We start from the raw sequence: 19,051 nt of genomic DNA on the forward strand, positions 1-19,051 counted from the left end.
GTCAGGTCTTCTGGGAAACCCAGCTTGGGCTAAGTGTATCTCCTTTGTGCTCATTTAGGACCGTAAATTAATCTCTATTTTAGCATTTATCCTAATATGTTGAAATGATTTTTTACCGTGTTACCTATATCTCTACTAACTGTAAACTCTTCATGGTTTAACAATAAGCCCCTTAGAATCCAGCACAGTCCTTAATATATAGTAAGCACTCAACAAACATTTGTTGAACTGATTAGAAAGGGTGATGCAATTATTCTAGCATCATTTTTAATTCTTATCTTCCCTACTGATGTGTAATGTTGTCCCTATCAATATTAAATTCTTTCATATTCTTGGTTATTGAAAAGCTACCTTTTTTTTTGTCCCACGTCTGTAAATCTAGATGGATCAATGTCACAGGGATTATTCTGTCTTTATTATTTATTTTAATATCTAGTAGCAGTAGTTTTCCTCTTCTTAAAATATTAAGCTATTTCACCTGCTCATTCTTATAAGCTATACTGAGAATAATTAAATCCCACACCTAATTTATAATGGGTAATGAGAATTTTGAATGGGATTGGATTACACCTAATTCATTAATCTAAAAAATAATCAGTCTTCTGTTTAGATGATAAATTGCCTTTCTGCTTAAGTCAGTTTCTAAATCTCAGTAAATTTTCAAAATTTTCTTCGTAAGTGTCCTATCTAATTCTCACTAAGGTTATTAATTATTATGTTCTGTTTCTATCTTGAGTGGGATCTTTTTCCTATTATATTTTCTGCTAATTACTTGTATGTAGGGAAACTGATTTTTAAAAACTGTTTATTATATGTATTGCTGTTATATTACTCTCTATCAGTAGTTGAAAAAATAGAACTGTCTTGGGGTTTTATAAGTCTTTTGGGTTTGTTTATATTTTCTCTAAATAACAATGCTTTCATTTCCTTATATGATGATTTGTGCATCATATCCCACTACAGTAGCTAAAACTTTTAAAATAATGTTAGATGATATACTGACAGTTGGTAATCTTATCTTGTTTTTCCTAAGCATATATCAGTGTTTCCTAGCAGGTTGGACACAGACACAAGATAGATACACTACCATATTACAGAATTATGCTTGACTTTACTAGAATATTTTGTTTTAGTTAACAGACTTTATTTCTTAAAGAAGTTTTAGGTTTACAGAAAAATTGAACAGAAAGTACAGATACTACCCCTATATACTACCCCTGCCCAGTTTCCCCTACTATTAACATCTTACATTGGTATGGTAGATTTGTTGCAATTGATGAACCAATATTGACACTAATACTAACTAAAGTCCATAGTTTACCCTAGGGTTCACTCTGTGTTGTACAGTTCTGAGTTTTGAGAAATGTATAATATCATGTATCCACTTTTACAGTATCATACAAAATAGTTTCACTGCCCTAAAATTCTCCTGTCCTTCACTGATTCATCCTTTGTCCCCTTCCCCCAATCCCTGGCAAGCACTGTTCTTTACTGTCTCTATAGTTTTGCCATTTTCAGAATGTCACATAGTCAGAATCATATGGTATTTAGATTTTTCAGATTGGCTTTTTTTTCCATTTAGTGGGGTGTATTTAAAGGTTACTCTATGTCTTTTTATGGCCTAACAGCTCATTTCTCTTTATTGCTGAATAATAGTCCACTGTTTGGATGTACCACAGTTTGTTTATCCATTTTACTTTTGAAGGATATTATTGGTTGCTTCCAATTTTTAGCAACTATGAATAAAGCTGCTATAAACATTCATGTGCAGGTTTTATATAGACATAAGATTTACACTCATTTCAGTAAACACCAAGGAGCATGACTGCTGAATCACATGGTAAGAGTATGTTTAGCTTTGTAAGAAACTGCCAAACTGTGTTCCAAAGCTGCTTTCTACCAACAATGAATGAGAACTCCTGTTGCTCCACATCTTTGCTAGCATTTGGTATTGTCAGTGTTTTGGATTTTAACCATTCCTACAGGTGTGTAATGGAATGTCATTGTTGTTTTAGTTTGCAATTCTCTAATGACATATGATGTGAATATCTTAATATGCTTCTTTGCCACCTGTATGTCTTATTTGGTATGGTGTCTTCAAATCTTTTGCCCACTTTTTAATTGGATTGTTTCTCTTATCGTTGACTCTTAAGAGTTCTTTCTATATTTTGGATACAAGTCCTTTAACAGATATGTTTTGCAATTATTTTCTCCCAGTAATGGCATGTCTTCATTCTCTGAACATGTCATGGAGCAGAAGTTTTTTCACTTTAATGAAGTCCAACCTACCAAATTTTTCATTCATGGATCATGCTTTTGTTTTGTTGTATCTAAAAACTCATTGCCAAATCCAAAGTCATTGAAGTTTTCTCCTCTGTTATCTTCTAGGAGTTTCACAGTTATGCATTTTACATTTAGGTCTATGATTAATTTTGAGTTAATTTTTGTTAAAGATGTATAGTATTTGTCTAAATCCATTTTTTTGCTTGTGGATATCCAGCTGTTCTAGTACCATTGTTGAAAAGACTATCCATTGAATTGCCCATGTTCTTTGTCAAAGACCAATTGACTATATTTGTGGAGTTCTACTTCTGAGATTACCATTTTGTTCCAATTATCTTTTTTCAATACTACACTGTCTTGATTACTGCAGCTTTATAGTAAATCTTTAAGTTTGGTAGTGTCAGTCTTCTGACTTCAATATTATTTTGGCTATTCTGGGTCTCTTGCCTTTCCATACGAACTTTAGAATCTGTTTGCCAGTATCCACAAAGTAGCTCACTAGGATTTTGACTGGAATTGCATTAAATCTGTAATCAAGTTGTGAAGAACTGACATTCTAACAATGGGTCTTCCTATCCATGAACAAGGAATATCTCTCCATTTACTAAATCTTCTTCGATCAGAGCTTTGTAGTTTTCCTCAAATAGATCTTGTATATATTTTTTAGATTTATGCCTTTTTTTTTGATGCTGATGTAAATGGTACTGTACTTTAAATTTCAAATTCCAATTGTTTATTGCTGGTATATAGGAAAGTGACTGGTTGTTGGTTTTCTTAATTAATTCTTTGGGCTTTTCTTTATAGACAACTATGTCATCTGCAAAAAAGACAATTTTATATCTTCTTTCCCAGTCTTTTTTCTTTTCTTTTCTTGTTTCATTGCATTAGTTAGGACTTCCAGCCCAATGCTGAACAGGAGTTTAAAAAAAGAGGGACATCCTTTCCTTGATTCCCTGTTCTTAGGGGAAAAGCACCTAGCATTTCGTCATTAAGTATGATGTTAGCTATAAAGCTGTTAAAATATATTCTTCATAAAGCTGAGGACGTTCCCCTTTCCTCCTAGTATACTGTGAATTTTTATCATAGATGGGTATTGTATTTTGTAAAATTATTTTTCTGCACCTATTTTATATAATTTATTTTTTAGTTTGTTAAAGTAATGGATTATACTAATTGATTTTTGAAGGTTGAACCAGCCTTACATACCTGGGATAAATCCCAGCTGGTTATGGTGTATAATTATCTTTATATATTAGTGGATTCAATTTGTTAATATTTTGTGGAAGATTTTAAAATATATGTTCATGAGAGATACTGGTCTGTAGTTTTCTTTTCTTGTAATAGCTTTGTCTGGTTTTGGTATTAGGGTAATGCTGGCCTCACAGAATGAGTTAGGAAGTATTTCTTCTGTTTCTATTTTCTGGAATAGATTGTAGAAAATGGGTATCATTTTGTTCCTTAAATCTCTGGTAGTATTCACCAGTAAGACCATCTGGGCCTGGTGCTTTCTGTTTTGGAAGGTTATTAATCGTTGACTCATTTTCTTTAATGAATAGAAGCCTATTCAGATTATCAAATTTTCCTTGTGTGAGTTTTGGTAGATTACATCTTTCAAGGAATTTGTCCATTTCATCTAGGTTATCAAATTTGTGAGAATGAATTATTCATAGTATTCCTTTATTGCCTTTTTTAATGTCCATGGGATCAGTAGTGAAGGTCCCTCTTCCATTTCTAATATTAGTAATTTGTGTCTTCTCTCTTTTTTTTATTCTTGATGATCCTGGCTAGGGGGTTTGACCAATTTTATTGATCTTTTAAAAGAATAAGTTTTTTGGTTCATTGATTTTCTCTATTTTTCCTGTTTTTATTTTAATTGATTTCTGCTCTGATTTTTATCATTTACTTTCTTCTGCTCATTTTGTATTTAATTTTCTCTTCTTTTTCTGGTCTCCTAAGGTAGAAGCTTGTTATTGATTTTAGATCTTTCTTCTTTTCTAGTATATGCATTCAATACTATAAATTTCCCTCTATGCACTGCTTTCACTGCATCCCACAAAGTTCGATAAGTTGTATTTCCACTTTCATTTAGTTCAAAATATTTTTAAAATTTCTTGAGATGTCTTCTTTGAACAATTGTTATTCAGAAGTGTGTAGTTTAATCTCAAAATAGTTGGAGATTTTCCAGTTATGTTTCTCTTATTGATTTATAGTTTAATTCCATTATGGACTAAGAGCATATTTTGTATGATATCTTTTCTTTGAAATTTGTTAAGGTGTGTTTTGTGACCCAGAACGCAGTCTGTCTTGGTGAATATTCCATGTGAATTTGAAAAGAATGTATATTCTGCTGTTACTGGATTAAGCAGTCTATAAATGTCAATTAGATCCAGTGTCCTGATGGTGGTGTTCACTTCAACTATAATTTTACTGATTATCTGCCTGCTGGATCTCTCAATTACTGATAGATAAGTATCTCCAAATGAAATAGTAAATTTGTCTATTTATCCTTGGAGTTCTATCAGTTTTTGCCTCATATAATTTGATGCTCTGTTGTTAGATGCATACACTTCAAGCACTTTAAGATGCATTATTATGTCTTTGGAGAATTGATACACTTATCACTATGTAATGTCGCTCTTTATCCCTGATAATTGTTCTTGATCTGAAGTCTATTTTGTTGGAAATTAATATAACTACTCCAGCTTTCCTTTGGTTAGTATTAGTACATCTTTGCCCATTTTATCTATCCCACTCTTTTGAAAATTAAGACTTTTAATTGATTCCATTTTCTCTCTTATTTTAGCATGTCAATTATACTTCTGGTTTGATCTAGATATATATTTTTGCTTACATAGTTCTAAAGGAATTTAAGATTGTCATGAAGATTTTAAGGTACGTTATGGTTGGGGCTGAACTTCAAACTTATATACCTGATTTTCCTCTTACCTCTTTCAGTCATCTCTGCAGTTTCATCCTCTTCTACCAACATTTATCGTATGTAGCATTTCTTCAAAATTCAGCCTTAGATCCTGTTCTTTTCTCTTTCCTATACTTTTTCCCTAGACCAATGACTCCAATATTTTAAATTTCAGGATATTATTCTGCTTTGAGCTCCACATCCAACTGCCATCTTCACAGTTCTCAAAGGCACCTCAAATTCAACATAGCTAAACTGACTTATAATCTTCCATTCTCAAACATAAATTTCTGCTGGTATTCTCAGTTTCAGTGAGTTATATCATTATCTCATTAATTCTTCAAGCCACAACCTTAGGAATCATACTTCACATATAGCATATCTATTTCCTGTTGATTTTATCTCCTTCTGAATATATTACATCTATCTACTCTTTCTTTCTACTAATCATAAACAGTTCTACTATCTCTTATCTGGACTGGTGCTGCACAAAGCTATTCTTGTCCATTCTTAGTCCCTTCCAACTTGGTTTGTGTGATCTTTACAGAACAGTAATATGATCATAAACCTAGCCTTATCCCTTCAGTGACACCCCTTTGTTCTTAGGATAAAAATACAAATATTTGGGAGTAGGGCTTACTGAGCTGCATGCGTTTTGTCCCCTCCCTCCCTTTCCATCCTCATCTTGCACTCACTTCCCACCTGGCTCTCTGTGCCACACCATGCTGGCCTTCTTTTAGATCTTTAAATAAATACGTAGGGTTGTCGCCCAGTTCACGACTTCTCTCTGGAATGACTTTTCTCCATATTTGCTTAAGTAACTACTGTTCATCCTTCAGATCACAACTCAGATGCTCCTCCTCTGGAAGTTTCCCTAACCCCAGATTAGGATAGTTTCTTTGTTATATATTATCTCAGATCTAACTAAGTAGCTCAAATATGTGAAACAAAGGCCATTATATCCATTACGAATTGATTTCTATTTTATTTAACAGACCCACTGACCCTGTGACCTGAATGTCAATTTTTAGTTGCTGTTAAGCCATTTCAGTCATTTATTACTACAACAATAAATCTTTGTTTGTATAAAGCCAAAGATATTGTCTGTGCTGTTGCCATAGCCCTGTTGATACACTTATCTTGACTTAAATGTGTTCTCTCTTAAGATTAGTTTTAATTCCATTTCACTTCATCTAATATTACTGGCTGAATGATTACACTTTTGGCTAAATGACCTTTGGTTAATGCTGTTTAACAAATACACATCAGGTAGATATAACATGCCAGACATTATACCAGGAAAGAGGACTGTAAAGGTGCAAAAAATGGTCTCTGACTTCAAGGAGCTACAGACTCTTTAGAAGAAAGAGGTATTTAGAGATTTGCATGATTTATGATCAAATGAATATTAGAATTAGGATGGCAGGTTAAGAGATACAAAACAGAGAACACTGAGAAGAACTTAGTTTGATAAAATCAACACCACATTTAAGATACTATATTTGGAAAAATTACACCCATAGGCAAGTGTTTACTATTGTTTAGAGAGCTTATACCATAGGCTAAATATGTAAAGGAGGAAATGAACACAGTTTGGTAAGAAGAGCTCTTTGTTAGAATTTTCTACTTCCTACTAGCTAAATGAATTATGCAGAAACCACCTATAAACTTTTGTGTCAACTGATGGATAAGATCAACCCAGTAGTTTGAAAGACTATTTGTAGTGTAAATCTTAGAAGCATGTTACTGCACATTACATCTGACTCTATTAGCCAGAAGAATGGCTTCAAAGGCAATAAAGAATATATTGTGAGAGATAAGGCATGGCAAGGCATTTCATTTTCACAATTCATTTTCCATGGAAACTCTATAACTGAGTCAGATTTATGAAATGGTGATGTGACTTTTTGAATTTTTTTTTAATTTATATTTTTACTGTCTAAATTATATAATAACTTTTTTTTACATCTTTATTGGAGTATAATTGCTTTACAATGGTGTGTTAGTTTCTGCTTTATAACAAAATGAATCAGTTATACATATACATATGTTCCCATATCTCCTCCCTCTTGCGTCTCCCTCCCTCCCACCCTCCCTATCCCACCCATCCAGGCGGTCACAAAGCACCGAGCTGATCTCCCTGTGCTATGCGGCTGCTTCCCACTAGCTATCTATTTTACGTTTGGTAGTGTATATATGTCCATGCCACTCTCTCACTTTGTCACAGCTTACCCTTCCCCCTCCCCACATCCTCAAGTCCATTCTCTAGTAGGTCTGTGTCTTTATTCCCGTCTTACGCCTAGGTTCTTCATGACATTTTTTCCCCTTAAATTCCATATATATGTGTTAGCATATGGTAGTTGTCTTTCTCTTTCTGACTTACTTCACTCTGTATGACAGACTATAGGTCCATCCACCTCACTACAAGTAACTCAATTTCGTTTCTTTTTATGGCTGAGTAATATTCCATTGTATATATGTGCCACATCTTCTTTATCCATTCATCCGATGATGGACACTTAAGTTCTTTCAATATCTTGGCTATTGTAAATAGAACTGCAATGAACATTTTGCTACATGACTCTTTTTCTTTGTGGTACACGGGCCTCTCACTGTTGTGGTCTCTCCTGTTGCGGAGCACAGGCTCCAGACACGCAGGCTCAGCGCCCATGGCTCACGGGCCCAGCTGCTCTGTGGCATGTGGGATCTTCCCGGACCGGGGCACGAACCCGTGTCCCCTGCATCGGCAGGCGGACTCTCAACCACTGCGCAACCAGGGAAGCCCCTACGTGAGTCTTTTAGAATTACCGTTTTCTCAGGGTATATGCCCAGTAGTGGGATTGCTGGGTCATATCGTAGTTCTATTTTTAGTTTTTTAAGGAACCTCCATACTGCTCTCCATAGTGGCTGTACCAATTCACATTCCAACTAGCAGTGCAAGAGTGTTCCCTTTTCTCCACACCCTCTCCAGAATTTATTGTTTCTAGATTTTTTGATGATGGTCATTCTGACCGGTGTGAGATGATATCTCATTGTAGTTTTGATTTGCATTTCTCTAATGATTAATGATGTTGAGCATTCTTTCATGTGTTTGTTGGCAATCTGTATATCTTCTTTGGAGAAATGTCTATTTAGGTCTTCTGCCCATTTTTGGATTGGGTTGTTTGTTTTTCTGTTATTGAGCTGCATAAGCTGCTTATAAATTGTGGAGATTAATCCTTTGTCAGTTGCTTCGTTTGCAAATATTTTCTCCCATTCTGAGGGTTGTCATTTGGTCTTGTTTATGGTTTCCTTTGCTTTGCAAAAGATTTTAAGTTTCATTAGGTCCCATTTGTTTACTTTTGTTTTTATTTCCATTTCTCTAGGAGGTGGGTCAAAAAGGATCTTGCTGTGATTTATGTCACAGAGTGTTCTGCCTATATTTTCATCTAAGAGTTTGATAGTTTCTGGCCTTACATTTAGGTCTTTAATCCATTTTGAGCTTATTTTTGTGTATGGTGTTAGGGAGTGATCTAATCTCATACTTCTACATGTACCTGTCTAGTTTTTCCAGCACCACTTATTGAAGAGGCTGTCCTTTCTCCACTGTACATTCCTGCCTCCTTTATCGAAGATAAGGTGACCATATGTGCATGGGTTTATCTCTGGGCCTTCTATCCTGTTCCATTGATCTATCTTTCTGTTTTTGTGCCAGTACCATACTGTCTTAATTACTGTAGCTTTGTAGTATAGTCTGAAGTCAGGGAGTCTGATTCCTCCAGGTCCGTTTTTCATTCTCAAGATTGCTTTGGTTATTCGGGGTCTTTTGTGTTTCCATACAAATTGTGAAATTTTTTTGTTCTAGTTCTGTGAAAAATGCCAGTGGTAGTTTGATAGGGATTGCATTGAATCTGTAGATTGCTTTGGGTAGTAGAGTCATTTTCACAATGTTGATTCTTCCAATCCAAGAACATGGTATATCTATCCACCTATTTCAATCATCTCTAATTTCTTTCATCAGTGTCATAATTTTCTGCATACAGGTCTTTTGTCTCCTTAGGTAGGTTTATTCCTAGATATTTTATTCTTTTTGTTGCAATGGTAAATGGGAATGTTTTCCTGATTTCACTTTCAGATTTTTCATCATTAGTATATAGGAATGCCAGAGATTTCTGTGCATTAATTTTGTATCCTGCAACTTTACCAAATTCATTGATTAGCTCTAGTAGCTTTCTGGTAGCATCTTTAGGATTCCCTATGTATAGTATCATGTCATCTGCAAACAGTGACAGTTTTACTTCTTCTTTTCCGATTTGGATTCCTTTTATTTCCTTTTCTTCTCTGATTGCTGTGGCTAAAAATTCCAAAACTATGTTGAATAATAGTGGTAGGAGTGGGCAACTTTGTCTTGTTCCTGATCTTAGTGGAAATGATTTCAGTTTTTCACCATTGAGGATGATGTTAGCTGTGGGTTTGTCATATATGGCCTTTATTATGTTGAGGAAATTTCCCTCTATGCCTACTTTCTGCAGCGTTTTTATCATAAATGGGTGTTGAATTTTGTCAAAAGCTTTCTCTGCATCTATTGAAATGATCATATGGTTTTTCTCCTTCAATTTGTTAATATGGTGTATCACGTTGATTGATTTGCGTATATTGAAGAATCCTTGCATTCCTGGGGTAAACCCCACTTGACCATGTTGTATGATCCTTTTAATGTGCTGTTGGATTCTGTTTGTTAGTATTTTGTTGAGGATTTTTGCATCTATGTTCAGCAGTGATATTGGCCTGTAGTTTTCTTTCTTTGTGACATCCTTGTCTGGTTTTGGTATCAGGGTGATGATGGCCTCGTAGAATGAGTTTGGGAGTGTTCCTCCCTCTGCTATATTTTGGAAGAATTTGAGAAGGATATGTGTTAGCTCTTCTCTAAATGTTTGATAGAATTTGCCTGTGAAGCCATATGGTCCTGGGCTTTTGTTTTTTGGAAGATTTTAAATCACAGTTTCAATTTCAGTGCTTGTGATTGGCCTCATATTTTGGCTCATATTTTCTATTTCTTTCTGATTCAGTCTTGGCAGGTTGTGCATTTTTAAGAACTTGTCCATTTCTTCCAGGTTGTTCATTTTATTGGTATAGAGTTGCTTGTAGTAATCTCTCATGATCTTTTGTATTTCTGCAGTGTCACTTGTTACTTCTCCTTTTCCATTTCTAATTCTGTTGATTTGGGTCTTCTCCCTTTTTTTCTTGATGAGTCTGGCTAATGGTTTATCAATTTTGTTTATCTTCTCAAAGAATCAGCTTTTAGTTTTACTGATCCTTGCTATCGTTTCCTTCATTTCTTTTTCATTTATTTCTGATCTGATCTTTATGATTTCTTTCCTTCTGCTAACTTTGGGGTTTCTTTGTTGTTCTTTCTCTAATTGCTTTAGGTTCAAGGTTAGATTGTTTATTCGAGATGTTTCCTGTTTCTTAAGGTAGGGTTGTATTGCTATAAACTTCTCTCTTAGAGCTGCTTTTGCTGCATCCCATAGGTTTTGGGTCGTCATGTCTCCATTGTCATTTGTTTCTAGGTATTTTTTTTATTTCCTCTTTTATTTCTTCAGTGATCACTTCGTTATTAAGTAGTGTATTGTGTAGCCTCCATGTGTTTGTATTTTTTACAGATCTTTTCCTATAATTGATATCTAGTCTCATAGCGTTATGGTCAGAAAGATACTTGATACAATTTCAATTTTCTTAAATTTACCAAGGCTTGACTTTGTGACCCAAGATATGATGTATCCTGGAGAATGTTCCATGAGCACTTGAGAAAAATGTGTATTCTGTTGCTTTTGGATGGAATGTCCTATAAATATCAATTACGTCCATCTTGTTTAATATATCATTTAAAGCTTGTGTTTCCTTATTTATTTTCATTTTGGATGATCTGTCCATGGGTGAAAGTGGGGTGTTAAAGTCCCCTACTATGAATGTGTTACTGTTGATTTCCCCTTTTATGGCTGTTAGTATTTGCCTTATGTATTGAGGTGCTCCTATGTTGGGTGCATAAATATTTACAATTGTTATATCTTCTTCTTGGATCGATCCCTTGATCATTATGTAGTGTCCTTCTTGGTCTCTTCTAATAGTCTTTATTTTAAAGTCTATTTTGTCTGATATGAGTATTGCTACTCCAGCTTTCTTTTGGTTTCCATTTTCATGGAATATCTTTTTCCATCCCCTTACTTTCACTTTGTATGTGTCTCTAGGTCTGAAGTGGGTCTCTTGTAGACAGCAGATATATGGGTCTTGTTTTTGTATCCATTCAGCCAGTCTGTGTCTTTTGGTGGGAGCATTTAGTCCATTTACATTTAAGGTAATTATTGATATGTATGTTCCAATCCCATTTTCTTAATTGTTTTTGGTTTCTTATTGTAGGTCTTTTCCTTCTCTTGTGTTTCTTGCCTAGAGAAGTTCCTATAGCATTTGTTGTAAAGCTGTTTTGGTGGTGCTGAACTCTCTCAGCTTTTGCTTGTCTGTAAAGATTTTAATTTCTCCACCAAATCTGAATGAGATCCTTGCTGGGTAGAGTAATCTTGGTTGCAGGCTTGTCTCCTTCATCACTTTAAATATGTCCTGCCAGTCCCTTCTGGCTTGCAGAATTTCTGCTGAAAGATCAGCTGTTAACCTTATGGGGATTCCCTTGTGTGTTATTTGTTGCTTTTCCCTTGCTGCTTTTAATATGTTTTCTTTGTATTTAATTTTTGACAGTTTGATTAATATGTGTCTTGGCATGTTTCTCCTTGGATTTATCCTGTATGGGACTCTCTGTGCTTCCTGGACTTGATTAACTATTTCGTTTCCCATATTAGGGAAGTTTTCAACTATAATCTCTTCAAATATATTCTCAGTCCCTTTCCTTCTTTTTTCTTTATTCTGCTCTGCAGTAGTTATTTCCACTATTTTATCTTCCAGGTCACTTATCCGTTCTTCTGCCTCAGTTATTCTGCTATTGATCCCATCTACAGCATTTTTGATTTCATTTATTGTGTTGTTCATTGTTGGTTGTTTCATCTTTAGTTCTTCTAGGTCTTTGTTAAATGTTTCTTGCATTTTGTCTATTCTGTTTCCAAGATTTTGGATCATCTTTACTATCATTATTCTGAATTATTTTTCAGGTAGACTTCCTATTTCCTCTTCATTTGTTAGGTCTGGTGGGTTTTTATCTTGCTCCTTCATCTGCGGTGTGTTTTTCTGTCTTCTCTTTTTGCTTATCTTACTGTGTTTGGGGTCTTCTTTTTGCAGGCTGCAGGTTCATAGTTCCCCTTGTTTTTGGTGTCTGTTCCCAGTGGCCAAAGTTGGTTCAGTGGGTTGTGTAGGCTTTCTGGTGGAGAGGACTAGAGCCTGTGTTCTGGTTGATGAGGCTGGATCTTGTCTTTCTGGTGGGCAGGTCCACGTCTGGTGGTCCGTTTTGGGGTGTCTGTGGACTTATTATGACTTGAGGCAGCCTCTTTGCTAATGGGTGTGGTTGTGTTCCTGTCTTGCTAGTTGTTTGCCATATGGTGTCCAGCACTGTAGCTTGCTGGACGTTGAGTGAAGCTGGGTGCTGCTGTTGAGATGGAGATCTCCGGGAGATTCTCGCCGTTTGATATTATTTGGAGCTGGGAGGTCTCTTGTGGTCCAGTGTCCTGAAGTTGGCTCTCCCACCTCAGAGGCACAGCACTGACTCCTGGCTGCAGCACCAAGAGCCTTTCATCCACACGGCCAAAGATCTGTGTCCCAGCTCATGGCAAACTTGAGGTGACTCGAGCCGTCTGCCTGCCCCGCTGTCCGTCCATTTGTCGGGTCTGCAGTCAGTCTGTCCGACCTCCCACTGGCAGGCTCATGGCTCAGCTGCTCAGCCTCCAAAGGTGCCGCCACCGCTGGTTTCCCCAGTGAGGGAGAAAGACGCGACTCTTTTTGAATTATTGGCCTAACAGCATTTCTGTCAAGTTTCCACATTTTGGCCCATTACACGTAGAGTCTGGCTTCTCTATATGGTCTTTTGTTATAGAGTTGCCCTCATAAATGTGATTTTGTGTGTTGATGGGCAGTATAATAATTATTATATGAACACCAAGCCATTCAGAAAAAAATTCTGAGATTTAATAATTATCTTTGCTGAAAATAGAAATATGTGAAGTTTTAACAGTTCCAGGCAAACAGGACCAAATTTGACTTTATGAAACCACGAAGGCACTAAAAATTATATTCACAGCAAAATATTCATTCTTATAATTAGGTGTCCATGACACATGCTGATTTCCAAAACATACCAGCCACAGCACAACAGGGCAATAATAACTAACAGGTAAAATACATTATACAAAAAAAAAAAACACAAAAACACACGAAGATAAACTTACTGGTTCTCCTGCAAATCCCCTGTCTCCTGTACTCCCAGGGGGTCCTTGTAAACCCTGAATAAACAAAGACAAAACTTGAAGAAAAAGTGATGCTTGAAAATGTTTTAGTCAGCTTCCCTACCTCAGCTTTCCCTCAAGATCCTCCTATCTCATTTTTCTGTCTACCTCTATTTGTTTTTTTCTTTTGTGGCAAAATTTGCCTAACATAAAATTCACCACTTTAGCAATTTTTAAGTGTATAGTATGTGTAAATTTACAGTACTGTGGCATTAAGTATATTCACATTGTTGTGCTACCATCACCACCACCTATTTTCAGAACTTTTTATCTTCCCAAATTGAAACTCTGTACCTATTAAATAACTCCCTATCCCCTACCCTCTTCCCCTGGCAACCATGACTCTACTTTCTGTCTCTATGAATTTGACTTCTTTAAGTACCTTATATACATACATATAATCATACAATATTTGTTCTTCTGTGTCTGGCTTATTTCATGATGTCTTCAAGATTCATCCATTTGTAACATGTGTCAAGACTTCCTTTCCAAGGTTGAATAATATTCCCTTGTATGCATATACCACATTTTGTTTATCCATTCATCATCAATGAACACTTGGGGTTTTCTACCTTTTGGATATTGCGACTAATGCTCCTATAAACATTGGTGTACAAGTATCTGTTTGTATCCCTGCTTTCCATTCTTTGGGGTATATACAAAGAAGTGGAGTTGACGGATTATATGTAATTCTATGATTAACTGTTTGAGGAGCTAGGCATACTGTTTTCTATAGCAGCTCCACCATTTTACATTCCCACCAGCATAGCACAAGTATTCCCATTTCTCCACATCCTTGCCAACACTGGTTATTTTTTCTGTATATATAGGTGTGTGTGTGTGTTTAATAATAGTCATTCTGGATGGGAAGTGGTATCTCAATATAGTTTCGATTTGTATTTCCCTAATGACTAGTGATACTGAACATATATTCATATATTTATTGGCCATTTGTATATCTTCTTTAGAGGAATGCTTACTCAAGTCCTTTTGCTCATTTTTTCATTGTGTTGCTTATTATTTTATTGTTGAGTTGTAAGGGTTCTTTATATCTACCTGTATTCTTTATATTTAATCTCCACTCCTATACAGTGACAAATATTTGTCATCCAGAATTATTTTAGATTCGGATTCTTTTATACTTTTAATATCAATATAAAAAGTTTTTTTCAAAAATAATATACTTGCGATGTATTAATAAGTATGACTTATGCCCTTATAACCTGGGAAGGCACAAAGCTCTCAGAACCTAGATGACCAGAAATGATCAAATTGGACCTCTCCAATGTTCTTTATTTTCCTCCATTTTTACATCATGTCACCTATGGTACCATAAAATTTTGTCTTAGATATGGGGGTATGTAAAAGCTAAAATGGTATGTAAAACTCTAAATTAAATTCCAGGTCCTCTTTGATCCTTCCATTTAAAGATTAACTGAGCATGTACTATGTGCCAGACACTGATGACTACTAATGATGTATAAAATACTGCCCTTGTTTATTTGCAATTTGCTTCTTCTACTCTTCTACATTACTGACCTTGGGAAGTTTGGCAATTATACAGCAGATCACAATTACCATTTTATCTTAAAATTGAAATATAAAAAATATGATATTAAATTAGAAGTAAAGACGTTCAGATTTCTAGCAACAAAGAATCTTCTAAGTTATGATTATCAATGCTATGTTTAGTTACATATGATTGTCTGGTTAGAGAAAGGGAGATATGCAAAATCTCATGGACTCCTATTGGAGTAAGACCATGTTTCAATCATGAAAATCATCTGCTACTCATGTACTCCGGACTCCTAAATTAAGGGATCAATATAAGGGATCCCTCTGTGCCTGGTATACCAATTGAACATACAGCAAGAGTTCAGAACCTTAAATAATGTCTTCCCAGTTTGCTTTGTAAAGTGTGTTTGCACACAATATTAAGCTTAATATGTTCTTGTAATACTGTTAATGGTGCATAAATGCTGTTAGGCAAAGCTATGAAATGACCTAAATGGATTCTAATTATTTTTATTGGAGATGAAGAAGAAAAGCAAAAGCTGGCACAAAATAAAAATTCCCTTTAAGGCTTTTCAGATGCTACTGAAATACATTATTTGTAGTACAACTCCTTGCTGTATGATGCATCTCAGCAATTATGGCAATGATGAACAGGAGGATAACGACTATGGTGGTTGCTATTTATTGACAGCCCGTGCTGAGCATATAATGAGCATCATTTGTCATAACTATAAAAGGTATCTCATTTTAATGATAGGGAAACTGAGGCTCAGAGAGGTTAAATAATTTGTACAAAGCCAAAACAGCTATAAGTGACAGAACCAGAATCTGACTTCTAATGTGTCTGACTCCAATGCCATGCTCTTCCACTACACTAAACTGCTTTTTACTGAATTCCATGAGAAATCAAGCATTCAATGCCTTTCCATTTTAAATAAACATGTTTCGAGCATCATCAAGACATTTTATGAGAATAAGCAAGGGAGTATATAAATCTTATTTCTATTGCCACACTTTCACTGTAGGATCATGAAAATGTGTGCATTCTGCTTCATTGTCTGAAGAATGGGAAAGAATAGAGTTAATACTGTATACTTTTTGTATTGTAAAGATTATGAAATAAATGCTTCTCAAGTATTCTGAGTTACTACAGAAGAAACTATATTTAAAGAAGAAATGTTAATTGTTTCCACTTCCAATATTGGCCAAGTTGCTCCTATCAAACCAATCTATATAGAGATAACTATAAACCCAAGATAAAATATTAAAAAGGAAAGATATGAAAGCAGTGAAGAAAGATTAAAAATAGGCAGGAACTAGAGTAGTAGGGTCTACACTTGAAAGAAGGAATGACACTAGGTGAGTTTCTGATTTTTTTATATGGCTTTTAGCCAGACGAGAAGCCATACAAGATGATTAAGATAAAGTAGGATAGAAACCTTCAGTCTTATTGGCATGGAGGACCCTAGGGCAGAATTTGAAGTGACCATAGATGGTGAAAAGTGGTGAAAGAAAGAGCCAAAGAGGAGCCTCAGATTGCAAATATAAACTGCTTATAGCTCTTGCTGACATTTAAGGTTTGTATTGGTATGGTAGACTCCAAGTAGCTCAGACAAGGCTAAAAGAACTTAATAGAGATTTCAGCAGCCACCTACCACAGAGGAGAGAAAACTCAGAGTTTTACCAGTCAAGTTAACTGCCTGCCAAGTTAAAAACAAAACAGTACTCTTCAAAGAAATATAACAGACTTTAGAGTCGCTAAGATGAATCAGTCAAAATGTTCAAGATACAATTCAAAATTATTAGACAGGGAAAATTTCCCATATTTATAAGAAAAGGAAATTAATGGAGACCAAATTCAAGATTACAAAGATGTTATTATGTATCACACAACGATTTTAAAGTAGTTAGTATAAATATGCTCAATAATGTAAATAAAAATGTACTCATGATGAATAAATAGGAAATCCCAGAAGAGAAAGAGCATTTGTAAAAAGAAACAATGACAATTATAGAGCCAAAAATTAAATATCCAAATAAACCTTAAAAATACAATATCATAAATAAAATTTTATTGAAAGGCTTAACAAGTTAGAGAAGATAGATTCCGGTTTCCCAACTGGAAAAAAAAAACAAACAGGAAAAAGAAAGATTGAAATAGGAATGAACAGGGCCCCAGGGATCTAAGGTAATCAAAATGACTAAAATATATTTAATAAGAATACAAGAAGGAAAGGAGAGAGAAAATGGTGTAGAAAAAAATATCCTAAAAAAAAAAGTTGAAAAATTTCCAAATTTAGTGAAGACAAATTTACACATGCAAGAAACTCAGCAAACATTAAGCTGGATAAATGTGAAGAAAATCCATCTAGACACATCATAGTCAAACTACTGAAAGACAAAGATAAAGAGAGCATCTTGAAAGCAGCCAGAGAAAAATGATATATTATATGCAGGGGAATAATGATAAAGATAAGTGTGAACTTCTCATCAGAAGTAATGCAGGCCAAAAATAAATGGCACGTCATCTTTACAATGCTGAATGGAAACAAACAAACAAAAATCCCTGTTGACCCAGAATTCTATAACCAGTGAAAATATCCTTCAAGAATAAAGGTGAAATAAAGAAAAACTAAAAGAATTCATCACTAGAAGAACTTGACTATAAGAAATCTAAAGGAAGTTCTATAGGCTGCAGGGAAGTATACCACTTAGAAATGTGCATCTGTAGAAAGGAATGAAGAACACCAGAAATAGTAAATGCATGGATAATTTTAAAAATCACTACTTTCCTCCTAAATATCTCTAATTTATGTTTCATTTATATTAAAGTAGAATTTTAACTTTGCAAAATGGGGTTTATAACTTATATAGATATAAAACAAATAGAGCATATAAGACAGGATGCTAGTAAACAGGCCTCTATGGCTGCAAGTTTCTTACAACTGTGTTAAGTATTACTGTATTAACTCTAAGTAGACAGTGGAAAGTTACAATGTGATCCCTAAACCACGGGTTGGCAAACTACAGTCTGAGGGCCCAATTTGGACCATCACCTGATTCTGTAAATAGTTTTTTTTTGAATAGTCATGCTCATTGCTTTATATACCGTCTATGGTTGCTTTCACACTATGATGACACTAGAGCTGAGTAGTTGTGACAGAGACCATACGGCCCACAAAGCCTGAAATATTTTGTGGCACTCTACAGAGAAAGTTTACTGACTCCCGACCTAGAATAACCACTTAAAAGTAATAATGAGAAGTAGAGCTAAAAAGCGAATAGTTAAATTAGAGTGGAGTTCTCAAAATCATTCAGTGCCTAAAGAAGGCACTGCACACCACCACTGCCGCCACGACAGAGGAGAAACAGCCATAAAAATGGTAGACCTAAATCCAACCACATCAATAACTACATTAAGTGGAAGTGGAGCAAACATGAATTAAAAGGCAGAGGTTTTGGGAATGAATAAAAAGGTAAGATCTAACTTTAAGACATTCACTTTAAACATCAAGGCACAGATGGTTTGAAAATAAATGAATGAAAAAGATATGCCATGCAAACAGCTAGAGAGACTTACATATCAAATAAAGTAGATTTCAAACCAAACAGTATTACCAGGGATAAAAAGTATTACCAGAGATATAGAGGAACATTTTGTAATGATAAAAGGCTCAGTTGATTGGGAAGACATAGTAATCATAATGTGAATACTCTAAAAATAGTTTCAAATACATAAAGCAAACTCTGACAGAATTAAAGAGAGACACAGACAAATACAAAATCATAGCTGGAGAATTTAATACCCTTAACTAATCAACTGAAAGAATATCTAGATAAAAATCATTAATGTATGAGCTGTTACAGTTTTTATAAGATTTAGAAAACCAAAAAGGTACTCAGGCTTTATCACCTT

The 19,051-nt window shown here is 34.9% G+C and overlaps 1 protein-coding gene across 1 annotated transcript in view; it reads right to left on the reverse strand.

Moving 5' to 3' along the window:
• COL24A1 (collagen type XXIV alpha 1 chain) overlaps positions 1-19,051 on the reverse strand; it is a 368,100-nt gene that overhangs the window by 125,611 nt on the left and 223,438 nt on the right. The window contains exon 31 of the mRNA XM_065887776.1: positions 13,564-13,617. Within this exon, the coding sequence (XP_065743848.1) occupies positions 13,564-13,617 (54 nt within the window). The remainder of the gene's footprint in view (positions 1-13,563; positions 13,618-19,051) is intronic.

This window comes from Phocoena phocoena, chromosome 1, assembly GCF_963924675.1.
Source record: "Phocoena phocoena chromosome 1, mPhoPho1.1, whole genome shotgun sequence".
NCBI classification, from domain to species: domain Eukaryota; kingdom Metazoa; phylum Chordata; class Mammalia; order Artiodactyla; family Phocoenidae; genus Phocoena; species Phocoena phocoena.